The sequence below is a fragment of the Zootoca vivipara genome, chromosome 10, assembly GCF_965207765.1.
Source record: "Zootoca vivipara chromosome 10, rZooViv2.hap1.1, whole genome shotgun sequence".
Classification (NCBI taxonomy): Eukaryota; Metazoa; Chordata; class Lepidosauria; order Squamata; family Lacertidae; genus Zootoca; species Zootoca vivipara.
Genome location: NC_142593.1, coordinates 7,116,728 through 7,130,798, shown reverse-complemented (window position 1 = coordinate 7,130,798; position 14,071 = coordinate 7,116,728). Strand labels below are relative to the sequence as shown.

Genomic DNA, 14,071 nt, shown 5'->3' with positions numbered 1-14,071 from the left:
TAAGGCACCCGCAAAGCTAAATAAACATCAAAACTTTGGGTCTGGGTTGTATTTTGGCATCTAAAACGTCTGACTCGGGATCAGGCCGGATTTAAGTTTGATGAGGCCCTAAGCTACTGAAGATAATGAGGCCCTTTTATATGTTCAGCTGTCCTTTGTCAACAAGTCGCTGCTTTTTGTGCTGAATATATGCTATATGGTAATTTATGGACCTAATAGGTATCTAAAGCCATTTGCACATAACAAAATGTGTAGTTTATCAAAGTAATACACAACACAAAACACTCTTGCTGTGTGTAGGTTTTATTTTATTTGTTTTTAATCTTATAACATGCAGGGTTTTTTTGGCCTTTAAATTTTTGGGGGGAGCCCAAGAGCTTATAAATAAATCCGGCACTGCTCGGGATCCCGCGCAGCAAGTAGCGACGGCAAGGACAAGCCCTCTCCACTGGAAGGTTGGCCCTTAAGGGAATCCCCAGATCCCTCGCAGCGCAACTATTTTGCCGGTCGAGCTGCGACTCCCCGGGTCTGCTTCCTGCCTCCTCGGTGGATACATAGCAGGCGCCGGGCTCCGCGCCTCTTGCATTTGGCGGGCAGGACTCGGCGCACTGGGAGCTCCGTTTGGAGAAGGGCAACGCTCAGGTGGGTTTCCTAAAGCCCTGCTCGCTGCCCGGAAACCTTGCGACGGCAGATGCATCCTTGAAAGAAGCAGCAGCCCCTGCCCGATTCCCTTCCCCGCGTCCGAGCGTCATTCCTCGGTGCCGCCCGCCGCCCGGCAGGAAAAGTTGTGGCGTGATAATGGGGTCACTATGAAAACGCCGGCAAAACCTCTCCCCGCGCCGACGGGGGCGCGGCTGCCGGCCTCGCAGCGCTTGCTGGCTCGCTGCTGCTCTTCTGGGTAGCACGATTTGCTTCCGATCGGGTTCCCTTCGGGCCTGTAAAACCCCAACGCGGATCAAGTGGATCGGCGCCTTCTGCAGCGCCGACTCTCCCCGTCTTTTTCTTGCAGCCGCGACTCCTCTGGCTCCGCCCCGTCACCCAGTCCAAGGATTCAAGGCTTTTGAAAACGCTGGAGGCAGCGTCCTTTGCCCGCCCCCGCCCCGTCTCCTAGCAACCCAAATGCACCTGCCCTGAAATCTCCTCGTCCGAGATATCAGGTGTTCCTGGAAGTTGCTTTCTGCATCAATCCTGTGAGTAACGATGATGCTTATATATATATAGGCTGGCAGGTGTGAAGGATAAAGAAGACTCCTAGCGCAGCCGGGAAAGTTGGGGAGCTTCCAGACTGGACAGGAGGATTCACTGTCACCCATGTAGCCAGGGGGAGGCCCCCCCCCCTCAAATAAAAATACAGTGGTACCTCAGGTTAAGTGCTTAATTGGTTCCGGAAGTCCGTACTTAACCTGAAGCGTACTTAACCTGAAGCGAACTTCCCCCTTGAAAGTAATGGAAAGTGGATCAATCCGTTCCAGATGATGAATTTTACTGTCTAATGAGACCATTGAGCCATAAAATGAAGGCAATAATTAATGTACTGTACTATAAAATAAATAAGACAGTATTGTGGATGAAAAAAAATAACATTTACAAGTGGTACCTCGGGTTAAGTATTTAATTGGTTCCGGAGTGCCATTCGCACCCCAAAAAGTACTTAACCCGAGCGGCGATAGCGCGCATGTGCAAAGCGCCGACAGAGCGCTTCTGCACATGCGTGAAGTGCGCAGATAGCTTCTGCGCATGCGTGCGGTGGAACCCGGAAGTAAGTACTTCTGGGTCCGCGGAGTACTTAACCTGTAAGTACTCAACCTGAAGCGTACTTAACCCGAGGTATGACTGTAACTAAAAGTAGAAATTGTAGAAAGATTGTGCTCAGATTTTTCTGAGCACTTGAGGTCAAAAGAAATCTAAAACAACCGTTATTGAGACATTTCATTCCCAAACTGCTAGACCAGTAGTTGTCAACCAGTGTGCCATGGCACCGTGGGGTGCCTTGAATGATGGCACTAGCCTCTGTCCTTCCTTCTCTCCCTCCTCTGATGCCCTCTCACAGAGTCTCTGCCTCCCAAAGGCTTGCACAGCTGTAGGTTACAGCAGCCCTGGCTATAAGCTCCACAAGCGAATGGTGTCTATGGGAGGCACCTCTCTTTGGGGCAGGGTTGGGGTGCAGTTCAGAGACCAGGGGTGGCAGCAGTGACTGCCCAGAGGACTCCCAAGGAGAGGGGAGAGGAGTGGAGGTTGAGGGAACAATCCACAAGGGAAGGGGTTTGAAGAAGGGTGAGAGGCTGCAGGCAAGGTGTGACCTAACTGGGCTCCTGAGCCCCACAGGCAGTGCTTTTTTCTGGGGGTATGTCCATTTACTGTATTTATTTTCCCCTATTTGAACTATAAAATGGTGATTTTCTTGAGCCAAAATGAGAGTACCCCTAAACATTTTTTAGAAAGAAAAAAAATCACTGCCCACAGGGGTGCACAGAAAGAATGTTGTTGGCTAAGGGAGCTGTGGACTCAAAAAGGTTGAAAACCTCTGTGCTAGACAGAGCCAAACAGAGGATGATGTCGCCAATTGCGCACTGGGGGGGGGTAGGGATTCAGTTGCATAGAGGCAAATTCAGATTCCACAAATAAGGTTGGTTAGAATGTAAAAAGAGCTCGCTGGATCATGCCAGAGGCTCCTCTAGTCCAGCATCCTGTTCTCACAGAGGCCAACCAGATCCAGAGCGTAGCCTTTGTGGCTAGTAGCCATTGATAGGTTAACAACAACAACAACAACAACATTTCTTTTTATACCCCGCCCATCTGGCTGGGATTCCCCAGCCACTCTGGGCGGCTTCCAACAAAATATTAAAATACAATAGTCCATCAAACATTAAAAGCTTCCCTAAACAGGGCTGCCTTCAGATGTCTTCTAAAAGTCTGGTAGTTGTTTTTCTTTTTGACATCTGGTGGGAGGGCGTTCCACAGGGCGGGTGCCACCACCGAGAAGGCCCTCTGCCTGTGGTTCCCTGTAATTTGGCTTCTTGCAGCAAGGGAACCACCAGAAGGCCCTCCATTAATTTGCCTCAACTGAGCACTGCATGAAGTATGTTTTGTAATTTTGATGGGATAATTGGTCTGCTAGAATAGGTGGGATAGCAACACAATTTTGTGTGAATAAGCAGACCATCTGGAAGTACCTTTGTGCACATGTTGGAAAGAGGATTATGGGTGCATTTCACAGAAGGGGCTCCTATGCTAGGACACTTCCAAACAGGTGGGATTCAGCCACATACTGGCAGATTCAGGTTGTGCGATTGAAGTTGACTTGGAACTCTTGAGCGACAAATACTCTACCCTCCCCAAAAAGAATCAGGCATTCAGCAATGAGGGCAGTTAGGAGAAAATGCACTGGAAAGAATGGGATAACACTTGCTTGACACAACCTCCCCATAAGCAAGTCAGGAAGAGTGCTCAAAATATAGCCAATGTCTTCCAATCATACTGCAAACTTTGAGCAAACATATCAGGAGAAATGGAGGCAACCTTCCATCTCTTGCATTAAATGCAACAAAAGTGTTTTCTGGCGCCTTAAAGACTTGCAAATGTATTCTGGCATGGGTTTTCATTGGTCAACAGATGCATGAAGCATAATCCTGAATTGGTAAGCAGCCAGGGCCAGCACCAAACCTTTTGCTGCCAGAGGCAGGGTAGCAAATGATGGCCTGCCCAAGTCATGCTACCCTAAGATGTAGTGTACCCAAGGCATGCCAAGTTATTTTGGCATCCGCGAACCCTGTCAGTATTTATTTATATACGGTATTCACTTATATTTTTCTATTTGCCCCTCTAGTTCTGGGTTGTGGTTTTTTTTTTTTTGGCAGTTCACAACATGTTAAGCCCAGTCAAGAAAACCCAACATTGCGTTTAAAAGAATATGAAACAGCAACTAGAAATTTCCTCTGGCCTTGTAACAACATCTGCATATCCCTCAAGAAGTCTGCATATCCCTCTTTGTCTTTTTCTCCCCGGAACAGAGTTGTTTTGTATTGTCAGTAAAGTGCAGCCATGATGAGTCAAGCTGAGGATTGCGAGGGAATAGACGATGGGGAGAAGAATGAGCTATTTCCCTTCAGCTACGAAGTGAGTGATTCATAATGAAAAAGCAAAAGAGAATTCTGCAGTCGCTTCCACTTTATCCATCTTTTTATTTATCTATAGCTTTCCTTTCTGGTTTTTTTTTTGTCTTTTATTTTATCAGAGTCAGGGGGGAATAGACAAAACACTTACCTGGGAAACAAATGAAAACCAAAGCATGTAGATACTAAATTCAAAAAAGAGATTGTAACTTTAATGGCTAAGAGACAGAATTATTACTGATTTGTTGAAAAAGAGGTTTTCACACACACACACACACACACACACACACACACACACACACACACACACACACACGGATTATAGTGATAAAATTGGCAACATCTCCATTGTTAGGCTTTCCTTAGGAAATCTGTTATTCATCAGTTCTATTTATCAGTCACCAAGTAAGGATAGTTCTCTGGGTGACTTTAAATGATAAAGCAAATCTAAAAAAAAATCACAAATTCCAGATCAAACTTAATTCTAAATGGCACCATTTATAGAGTGAAACCTGTCATGTTTCACAATTGGAGAGATGAAAATGAATGGCTTGGGAGCCAGTTACCTAATGGAGCCCCTGCCCCTGTACTGTCCTGCCTGTCCTTTGTGACCTGCTAAGAAAGCACTTCTGATAATAACATCAACACATGAGATCAGAGAACCCATTACTCACCAAAGGGCCTTCTGAGTAATGGCCCCTTGGTTGTTCACCAGCCTCCTGCCCCCAAGGTTTGGCAGGCACCAATGCTGTCTCTCTTTGGGTGCCAGCTTCTTCCACTCGCTTTGAATATGTGTGCAGGTGACCTGCACAGCAAGGTGGTGATCAGTGTTTTGCTCTGTGTTTTATTTTTCCATTATAACTGTTGGTTTTTTACAGGTAGGTAGCCGTGTTGGTCTGAGTCGAAGCAAAATAAAAAAATTCCTTTAGTAGCACCTTAAAGACCAACTAAGTTTTTATTTTGGTATGAGCTTTCGTGTGCATGCACACTTACACAGATACACTGTGTATCTGAAGAAGTGTGCATGCACACGAAAGCTCATACCAAAATAAAAACTTAGTTGGTCTTTAAGGTGCTACTGAAGGAATTTTTTTATGTTGTTTTTTTGTTTTGTTTTTTACTGATTTTAACTGCATCTTATATTTTATTGCATTCTATATTATTACTGGAATGAGATCATCTATGGTTAAGAGAGGGATCTAAATCTCAGAAATAATAACTAAATAATAAATAGCTAAATAAATAGCTAAAAGTGTAGCAAACACCCATTAATGCAAGAGCCTAACAATACAGAGAAGTAAACCAACCATTAATTCTGAGAGTTTCATATTGCCGCATCTTGTGTTGTAGAAGCTGTCACAGTTTTAAATCCAGTTTTAGCTTATTTTGCTTTTAATTATATTTTGAATATTTTAAATAGTTGGTTTCAACTGGTTTTGGGTTTTTTTTAACGGATAGTTTTATTGTTTATTCTTATTGCAAAACACTTTGAGGTTTTATTACAATCAAGCAGTATATAAACTTTGTCAAAATAAATACTTGGGTGTAATCCAAGTTAGCTAGCCTCTCTATGCTATATACTAAATTAAAAGGTGAAAGTGGGGAGCCCTATCTTAGGCCTTTTATAAGAGAGAGAGTTTCAGATTTCTGCCTCCCAGAGCTCAATTGTTTTCTTTTTCAGCAAAGTGCAGCTGAAACGAGTCCGGATTATGAGCCAGCCAGGAGGAGCTGCAATGTGAGTGATTGACAATGAAAAAGCAACAGACCGTTCTGCAGCTTTTTCTTCTCATGTTTTTCCTTTAAAAAGAAGATTTATAAAAGCAGAAAAAGGAATTGCCAGTGGGACCAGTGGTCAGGGATGATGGGAGTTGTAGTTCAGCAGCATCTATGGAGAGTCACCAGTCCCCCCCCCCCCCCCCTGATCTGGTGCTTTTCAGATGATCACAGTTGTCACAAGCTTTCTAACATAAAATGACATTTCCAGAGCAGGTTTCGCTGGGATAATTCATCTCTAAAAGAGCATGCTTTTTTCCTCTCTGGAACAGTATCTGTGGCAACTGTGCTTGGCACAGGTACAATGATCTTAGCACGGCTGTTTCCTCCTTTATGCATTTCCAGTTCAGGGCCAGGATGGTAGGAAGGCAAATATATTAGAAACTACTTTTAGGAAGGCAAATATATTAGAAACTACTTTTAAAGCTTGCCACTGATGTACAGGAAGCCTAGTTTTTCACTGGGGAAAAACAGATCTAGCAGGAATAAATGCATGAAGGAGGGGGAAAACCCCAAAGCAGCCCAATGAAGACTCATTTCGTTGTTTAGGCAGGTTGTTTCATGGTTCACCCTGAGGAGGTATTTTTAAATGTGTCCAGAGATGGAAGCGAAGGGTACCCATAGAAATCAAGGGGAGAGCCCCAATTGTTCATGATGTCGGAAACAGACCGTTAGGATCGTCCTACTCTCGTGTAGGACCCTGGCAGAGACACATGCCCAACTGGCATGTTCTCTCCCTCCTGGTTGATCGTTCGGGAGCTTCAAAAGCTTTCTCCAGCCCAAACATCTCAGTGACTGATACCAAGTGGCATTAGCACACTTAGGAACAGCAGAGTGTTAGCCGTTCGCGTAACAAACTCAGTAGCACAGCATCTTTGCTAGATTACTTTTATTTACATATAATAAACTTGGAACATTCTGATAATAATAATAATAATAATAATAATAATAATAATAATAATGATGATGATAATGATAATATATTATTTATACCCCGCCCATCTGGCTGGGTTTCCCTATCCACTTTGGGCGGCTTCCAACAGAAAAATAAAACACAACAATCTATTAAACATTAAAAGCCTCCCTGATGTCTTCTAAAAGTCTGGTAGTTGTTTTCCTCTTTGAAATCTGGTGGCAGGACGTTCCACAGGGCAGGCGCCACCACTGAGAAGGCCCTCTGCCTAGTTCCCTGCAACTTGGCTTCTCGCAACGAGGGAACCGCCAGAAGGCCCTCGGTGCTGGACCTCAGTGTCTGGGCAGAATGATGGAGGTGGAGACGCTCCTTCAGGTATACTGGACTGAGGCCATTTAGGGCTTTAAAGGTCAGCACCAACACTTTGAATTGTGCTCGGAAACATACTGGGAGCCAATGTAGATCTTTCAAGACCAGTGTTATGTGGTCTCGGCGGCCGCTCCCAGTCACCAGTCTAGCTGCCGCATTCTGGATTAGTTGTAGTTTCAGCTCCTTCCTCTTTTTCATCAGACAGCAAAGAGAAAGAACAAAGGACAATAGTCCCGCATCACGGAAACACAGTAATCCAAACATCCTGTCTCTGTCACTTCCCACTATGTGGAATATCATGTGATAGACAACAATCCCATGACTGCAAACACAGGCCAAGAATCCTAACACAGACACCAGTGTATACAAACACAAAACCTTCACCTCAGGGGGCATGAATTGCTGTTGAGGAGTGGAAAATTGGTAAGGGGGAATAAAGGGAGCTGCTGGGACCTTGAACAAAAACACTTGCTTGTTGTTTCCTTTTTCCTTTCCTTACATTAAAACCATTGAAAGAAGTGATAAGCTGAACCCTGATTGCTCCCAGCCTGGAATACTCTCCAGATGATGCTGAGATACAACTTCTATGATCCCCAACCAGCATGACGAATGAACAGGGGTAGGTAGGAGCCTTGCTTTATATCTCCCCCGGGTCAGATGTATGGTTGGTGACCATAGTGGGCAGAGACTTTTTAACCGTGGCACCAGAAGGGTGGAACTCCCATCCCTTCCTTTAGGTTCCAACCAAAGGTGGAGCATTCTCCTGGAGAGCTTCCGAGGCTCACTGAGATATTGCTGCCGTTTCTCGATTTGTTGCGTTGTGTGTTGTTGTGCTTATTCAGTTTTATTGGTTTTCGTCTTCATTCTTTTCAAGCACTGCCCTTAACTGGCTTGTAGAATCCATAGATCAAAAGGTAGGGTAGAAATGTTTTAATCTATGACTACATGCCTCTGGCCATTGCTTGATATAAGGGCATCATGTCTTTTTGTGTGTGCAGGTGTCGGAACTGGTAATGACCCCTAAAAGCGTTAAACAAGGGCAAGCAAAGCATGTCGATAGGCTGCCTTTTATGGAGTCCCATGCATCTCTTTTCCATGCCATCCGGTCAATCACAAAATCTATTAGACAGTTTGGAGAGCATGAAGGCGGCATAACCTTGAAGGTCACGAAACGTCGTCACATTGACCTCGGCGCATCTCAGGAAGAGGTTGTTATAAAGGAAGATCTTGATTTGGCTCAAGATTCACAGGATAAAGACTCATTGAATTCTGACTTGCTGTATCCTGTTATGGTCACAGATTCACAGGATCGCGAATTGGCTGAAGACTCAAAAGATCATGACTTACAGGATTCTGATTTGACTAAAGACTCACAGGAAACTGACTTGGCTAAAGATTCACAGGATCTTGACGTACGGGATTCTGAGTCGACGAAGGACTCACAGGATCTTGATGCACGTGATTCCGAGTCGACTAAGGACTCACATGGTGCTGATTTGGATAAAGAATCACAGGATCGTGATTTGACCAAAGACTCGGGCGGTCCCGAGTTGGCACAGGACTCCTGGGATCCTTACACGTGGGTTCTTGAGTTGGCACAGGACTCCTGGGATCCTGACTCCTGGAATCCTGGCTTGGCTAAAGGCTCATGGGATGTTGACTCATGGAATCCAGATTTGATTAAAGCTTTTCTGGACTCTGATTCGAGTTCAACTAAAGACTCACAGGATTCTGATTGGGCTAAAGACTCACAGGACTCTAATTCACAGGGTCCTGATTTGACTGAAGACTCACAGGATTCTGATTTGGCTAAAGACTCACAAGATCCAGATTCATGGGATCCTGATTCAACTAAAGACTCGCAGGATCTTGATTTGGCAAAAGATTCACTGGATCCTGATTTGGCTAAGGACTCCCAAGAAGCCAAAGATACTTCTGTACCTGTGCCTTCCAGTCAGTCTAAATTAAAAAGCAAAAGCATTATTTCTGGAACGCAACAGAAACGCTACCTCATAGAACTGCCGCCAGCACACCTACTTCCTTACCTGGTTTTAATCAAGAGGGTCATGTCCTTGCCAATTTCCGCCATTCAAAAGCAGTGTCTTTCGGGAGAGATATTGTGCAGAATACAGTATTTTACACTGAAGCTGCAAAAGAAGAAACCACCGTCTCGGCCTGCATTAGCAGAACAACCCACTCATAGGCTACCAACAGTTCGAGGTTAGCAAATTTTATTCAGTTATGTACAAGTAGGAATGAAGGGAGCTCTTGGACTCCAGTACAATTTACAGCCTAGTCCAGTGATGGGCAACCTTTTGAGCTTGGTGTGTCAAAATTCGCCAAAAAACCGAGCATAACTCAGGTGGTGTGTCACTTCGAGAAAAAACACCCATAATTTCGTGATATTTATAGTTTAAATAACAAAAATGTATAATTGTAATATATAACTGTATTTAATAAACCAAAAACTAATTATTTAACCAAACCAAAAAACCCTTATTTATCACAAAGTGAGCTTTTTGGGGGGAGCTGCTGACCAAAGTTTTGGAGGTTTTTGGGTGTGTGTGTGCAAAAGTCGCTTTGCTTTTTTGGGGGGATGCTCCAAAGCTGCTGTGCTTTTGGGGGGGGGGAAGGGAACAGATATAAATAACGAATAATACCTTCGCTGGAACTAACACACAGCACCGACATAGTCTGCCAAAGTGCCAAAAAAACCCAGCACAGAATGGGTTAAAAAACGAACACTGTTACACCCAATCATAGTCTGCCAAAGCGCCAGAAAAAAAAAAACAGCACAGAAAGTTTTAAAAAAACCAATCTCTGGCTACCAGCAGCAACAACAAAAAAGGATCCGGGTTTTAACAGCAGAGACAAGCTGTAGCGGAGACAAGCTGTAGGAGGAGCAGGAGAACAAATGGGGGGGGGACAACAACAGCGCGAATTGCCCGATGGGGCGCGTGCCAGCAGTGAGGGCTCTGCGTGTCACGTCTGACACGCGTGTCATAGGTTCACCATCACTGGCCTAGTCAAATGGGTCGGATTAAGTGAAAGTATAGAAAATTAAATAGTTTATGGCTGGCAATGGAAAAAGCATGACATGAAGTCTCCAGGCAAGCAGAGACTGGATGTTAAAGTTTTAGTTCAGATCATAAACGGAGGATCCCGGCACCATCCGTATGGCACTGGACCGGTGGTGCCGGCAAACCGTGAGCAAGCCGCTGAGCAAGGCTTTTTACTGGGCGGCGGGGCTTGGCTTGGGAGTCAGGGGGGCGAGTGTCCCCCCCAGGGTGGCACCCGGGGCGGCCTGCCCCCAACGCACCCCCCCTTGCCACACCCCTGACTATGAAGTGGATTTTCAAAACCATTTGGGCCTGATTGCTACCAGGATGAAAGCACCCCTGTAGCGGATCCCACCACTAACACCAGTTAATATGTAGCGGATCCACCCCACTAACTGCCCCCAATTAAGTATAGCAGACCCACCTCATGGTACTTCCGTTAAATGAATGTCTACAATTTACAATTTCATGAGCGAGGAACACTTTCCCCCCCAGTTACCCACTCTCTTAGCAATCCCATTCTTGAGGTATTCCAATTAGTATTATAGACCCAGGGGAATCATCTCACCCCTTGTTACTGGTTTGGGAGTCTTATTTTCTTAGAAGAACTCTCCCATCCTGACTGGAATGAGACCTAAGTAGACAGTATCCTCACAGTTTCTACCTCTCCTGACTCAAACCCAGCCCTCCAGTTAACTCCTGTCTGTACTGTATACTTTCCCCAGTCTTCCCATCTAAGCTGCGAGGCTCTTTCCTCTTGCTATAGTCTTCTCATTGTGGATGTTCCACTCAAATCAGAACCAGTTCTCCCTCAGACAAATCCTATTTCCCACCTCCATCCCTATCTCTCGAACAGAACTCTGTCTCCCAGGACCTCCATACACATTGCACAGGCTTGCGCCCCAGGGAGGTCGCTTCACTACTGCTAACTTAGCAGTTTGATTTCACTCCGAGAGGCAAAATCCATTGTCTCTCTCAAGCAGACAGATGCCAACAAGATGGGGGTACCTTCACAGGTTGGCGAGCCCCATCTGCCCCTCATTTCCCTCTACAGTACATGCAGTAGCCACCTTCTTGACCGCTGGACCCACTCTTGGTCTTGTCTGCTCAATCTGCCGGAGCCTGTCTTCACATGTAGGGGAAGTCTCCAACTCACTGATACCCATCAGCTACCTTCATCTGGTTTAGCCGGCCAGTCGAAGCTGTTCGCAGGGTGCGGCCACTGTCGCGTGCCGACAGCTTCTAGGAGCCACAGTCGGGGACAACCTACCCTAGGAAGAGCACGACGTGTCCCCCACCAGAGGTACTGCCCCATCCCCAACATGCCATACAATCCTACTAAACATATACTGATTAATTAATCAGCTGTAAAAGTGTCCCCCCTTAACTGGGCAGAAGGGGAAAATACAAATATATAATTAGTAGGAGTAATTGTTGCAGAGGTAGTAGTGGAAGTGGGAGCTGCAACAAAATGTTGCCGTGTATCCTCTCTCCTCAGCAGGAGTGGTCCTATTCCAGGGGTTCAGCTAGCCAGACATGACCTCCTCCAGGATAATGTAAGCTGTAAATGGCAGAACCAGGCCACTTCCTTCCCTTCCCTTTCTCCCAATTTCTGTTTTTGTTTTCCAACAAGTACTCAACATTCCATGCCTATTCGGCATGCTCAGTCCTCCTCCCTGGGCTATGTTTGGCACTCTTGGGCTTGGCCTGGCCATGGTTGCTTTTTAATCCATTTCTGCCATACCCCCCCCCAACCTTTTGAATAATAAAAGCAATGTTTGCATCTGATGTTCTTCTCTCTTTTTTTCTCTTTTAAGAAACAGGCTATGTAACTTTTGATTGCCTGAAAGATCTACAGTGGAAGTTATACAAAGGCATTGCAAAACGGAAACCCAAAACAATTGGCGTGGAGAGGAAATTGTCTTACAGCTACGGAGTCACAGGAACCACATTTGCCAGGTTTACAGAGTACGTCCTCCCCTTGATCCCTAAGGGCTGGATAGTTGACGACTCTCTCAAGTTTTCTGAGAATATGGTTGTCCTGTTTGCACAAAACCAAGACTTTTCATGAATGGAGAGCAGTGTCTGACAGTCTGGAGAAAATCTGTCTGAAATGGCATTAAACACCTTTTAGTCTTGGCTGAGTTTGTGTCTGTGGGCATTTTGGCATCTGCCATGACCAGGACCGGGGGATCAGATGTTGTGGGGCTCCAACTCTCATCATTGCCAATGGTCAAGGATGATGAGAGTTGCGGTCCAGGTGTATCTGGAGGGCCACAGGTCCGCCATCCTAGACCAAGCATAATCCTTTGCTGCTGCCTCTATCCTGTGGCAATCTTGTGTTTGGTTTATTAACACTTCTCTGTAGGGCCACCTGATCACTGAAAGACCTCACCTTTTTACATTCAGAAATATTTTGGATCTGGCTGCAGCCACCTTCAGTGCAGTTGCGCAACCAAGGGGAGAGTTTGCTGTTCTCATTTCCCTTCTGGAGAATCAAATTGCCAAAAATCTGACCCCAAACAGAACCACTTGTTTCTCCCTCTTGCCCTCCCTCCCCTGACTTGCCCTCTTCCCCCCCAGCTAGCTTCAGCTCCACATGTACATATAGCATCATATATATGAGGAGGGCACTGAAAAGTGCAAAGTGAAGAGGCACTGTGATATATCAGCATATTGCATATTTAAAGGTAAAGGTAAAGGCACCCCTGACCATTAGGTCCAGTCGTGACCGACTCTGGGGTTGCGCGCTCATCTCGCATTATTGGCCGAGGGAGCCGGCGTATAGCTTCCAGGTCATGTGGCCAGCATGACAAAGCCGCTTCTGGCAAACCAGAGCAGCAAAAACGCCGTTTACCTTCCCGCTGTAGCGGTTCCTATTTATCTACTTGCATTTTGACGTGCTTTCGAACTGCTAGGTTGGCAGGAGCTGGGACCAAGCAATGGAAGCTCACCCCGTCATGGGGATTCGAACCGCCAACCTTCTGATCAGCAAGCCCTAGGCTCAGTGGTTTAACCCACAGCGCCACCTGGGTCCCTGCATATTTAGCTGCTGATATATTGCGATGTTGAAAACCAGATATCGCCCAGCCCTACTCCCTACATATAGGCGTTTGTTTTAAGAACTTAACACTGCCATGTAGCAGCCACGTCACTTACAAACACGTTGACTAGTTTGTTCTTGGGAGAAGTTCCAATGCTAGCTTGTTCATGCAATTGCAACTGCTGCAGAGCAATAGTTCTACCACCTAGGCAAGTTTCCTTTGCAATGAGTAGGGGGTTGGGCTCAATGACCTCTAAGGGACCCCCCAAATATATTATTCAAAGTCCTTGAGTCATGAACATGATGGAAGCAATATATAGCCTGGAAGTGAGAGGCCTCGTAACTTTGTCGTCTTACTGATGGACTGGAAAACTAGAAACAAAGCAATTAATATTGCAACTGAACCATCAAGTTCCAGAGTTATCATTAATAATCTGTTAATGATCAAAAGTTATTTAATGATTTTTCATTATGCATTTTTTTACACTTGAAGAACCATGGAGAATCTTCCTTTAAGGTGTTGCTGCCCAATCTAACAATCTGCTTTGTGATGCAGATATATAAAGAAGCAGGTGCAAAGAGCAAAGACAATAAAAAGTGCAAATAAATCAACACAACTGATTCCCAGACTAGCATAGAATAGTTAAATAAAACCATCTGTCACGGTGCAATGGCTAATGAGACAAATCTCAGAACCGATAGTGTCTTGAAATGGCCACAAGATGGCAGCAGCCTCATGGCATTCCTATTCGGAAACCACCTTTGCTCTCTTAAGCCTTATGAAGGCAATGCTGTGCTTTGT

General features: G+C 45.4%; 1 protein-coding gene across 2 annotated transcripts; it reads left to right on the top strand.

The window, feature by feature from the left end:
* Window positions 1-395: 395 nt before the first annotated feature.
* On the top strand, window positions 396-12,367 carry LOC118076959 (uncharacterized). Of its 2 annotated transcripts, XM_035100196.3 has the most exons (5): window positions 396-1,190; window positions 4,011-4,116; window positions 5,794-5,847; window positions 8,166-9,387; window positions 12,044-12,367. In XM_035100196.3, exons 2-5 carry the CDS (start codon window positions 4,042-4,044, stop codon window positions 12,295-12,297), a joined length of 1,605 nt encoding a protein of 534 aa, XP_034956087.2. In that variant the 5' UTR covers window positions 396-1,190; window positions 4,011-4,041; the 3' UTR covers window positions 12,298-12,367. The 2 variants fall into 2 exon arrangements, with proteins under 2 accessions (XP_034956087.2, XP_088509207.1); XM_088653081.1 differs by lacking the exons at window positions 396-1,190; window positions 4,011-4,116 and adding an exon at window positions 7,684-7,786 and having other exon boundaries at window positions 5,828-5,847.
* The last annotated feature ends 1,704 nt before the right edge of the window (window positions 12,368-14,071 follow it).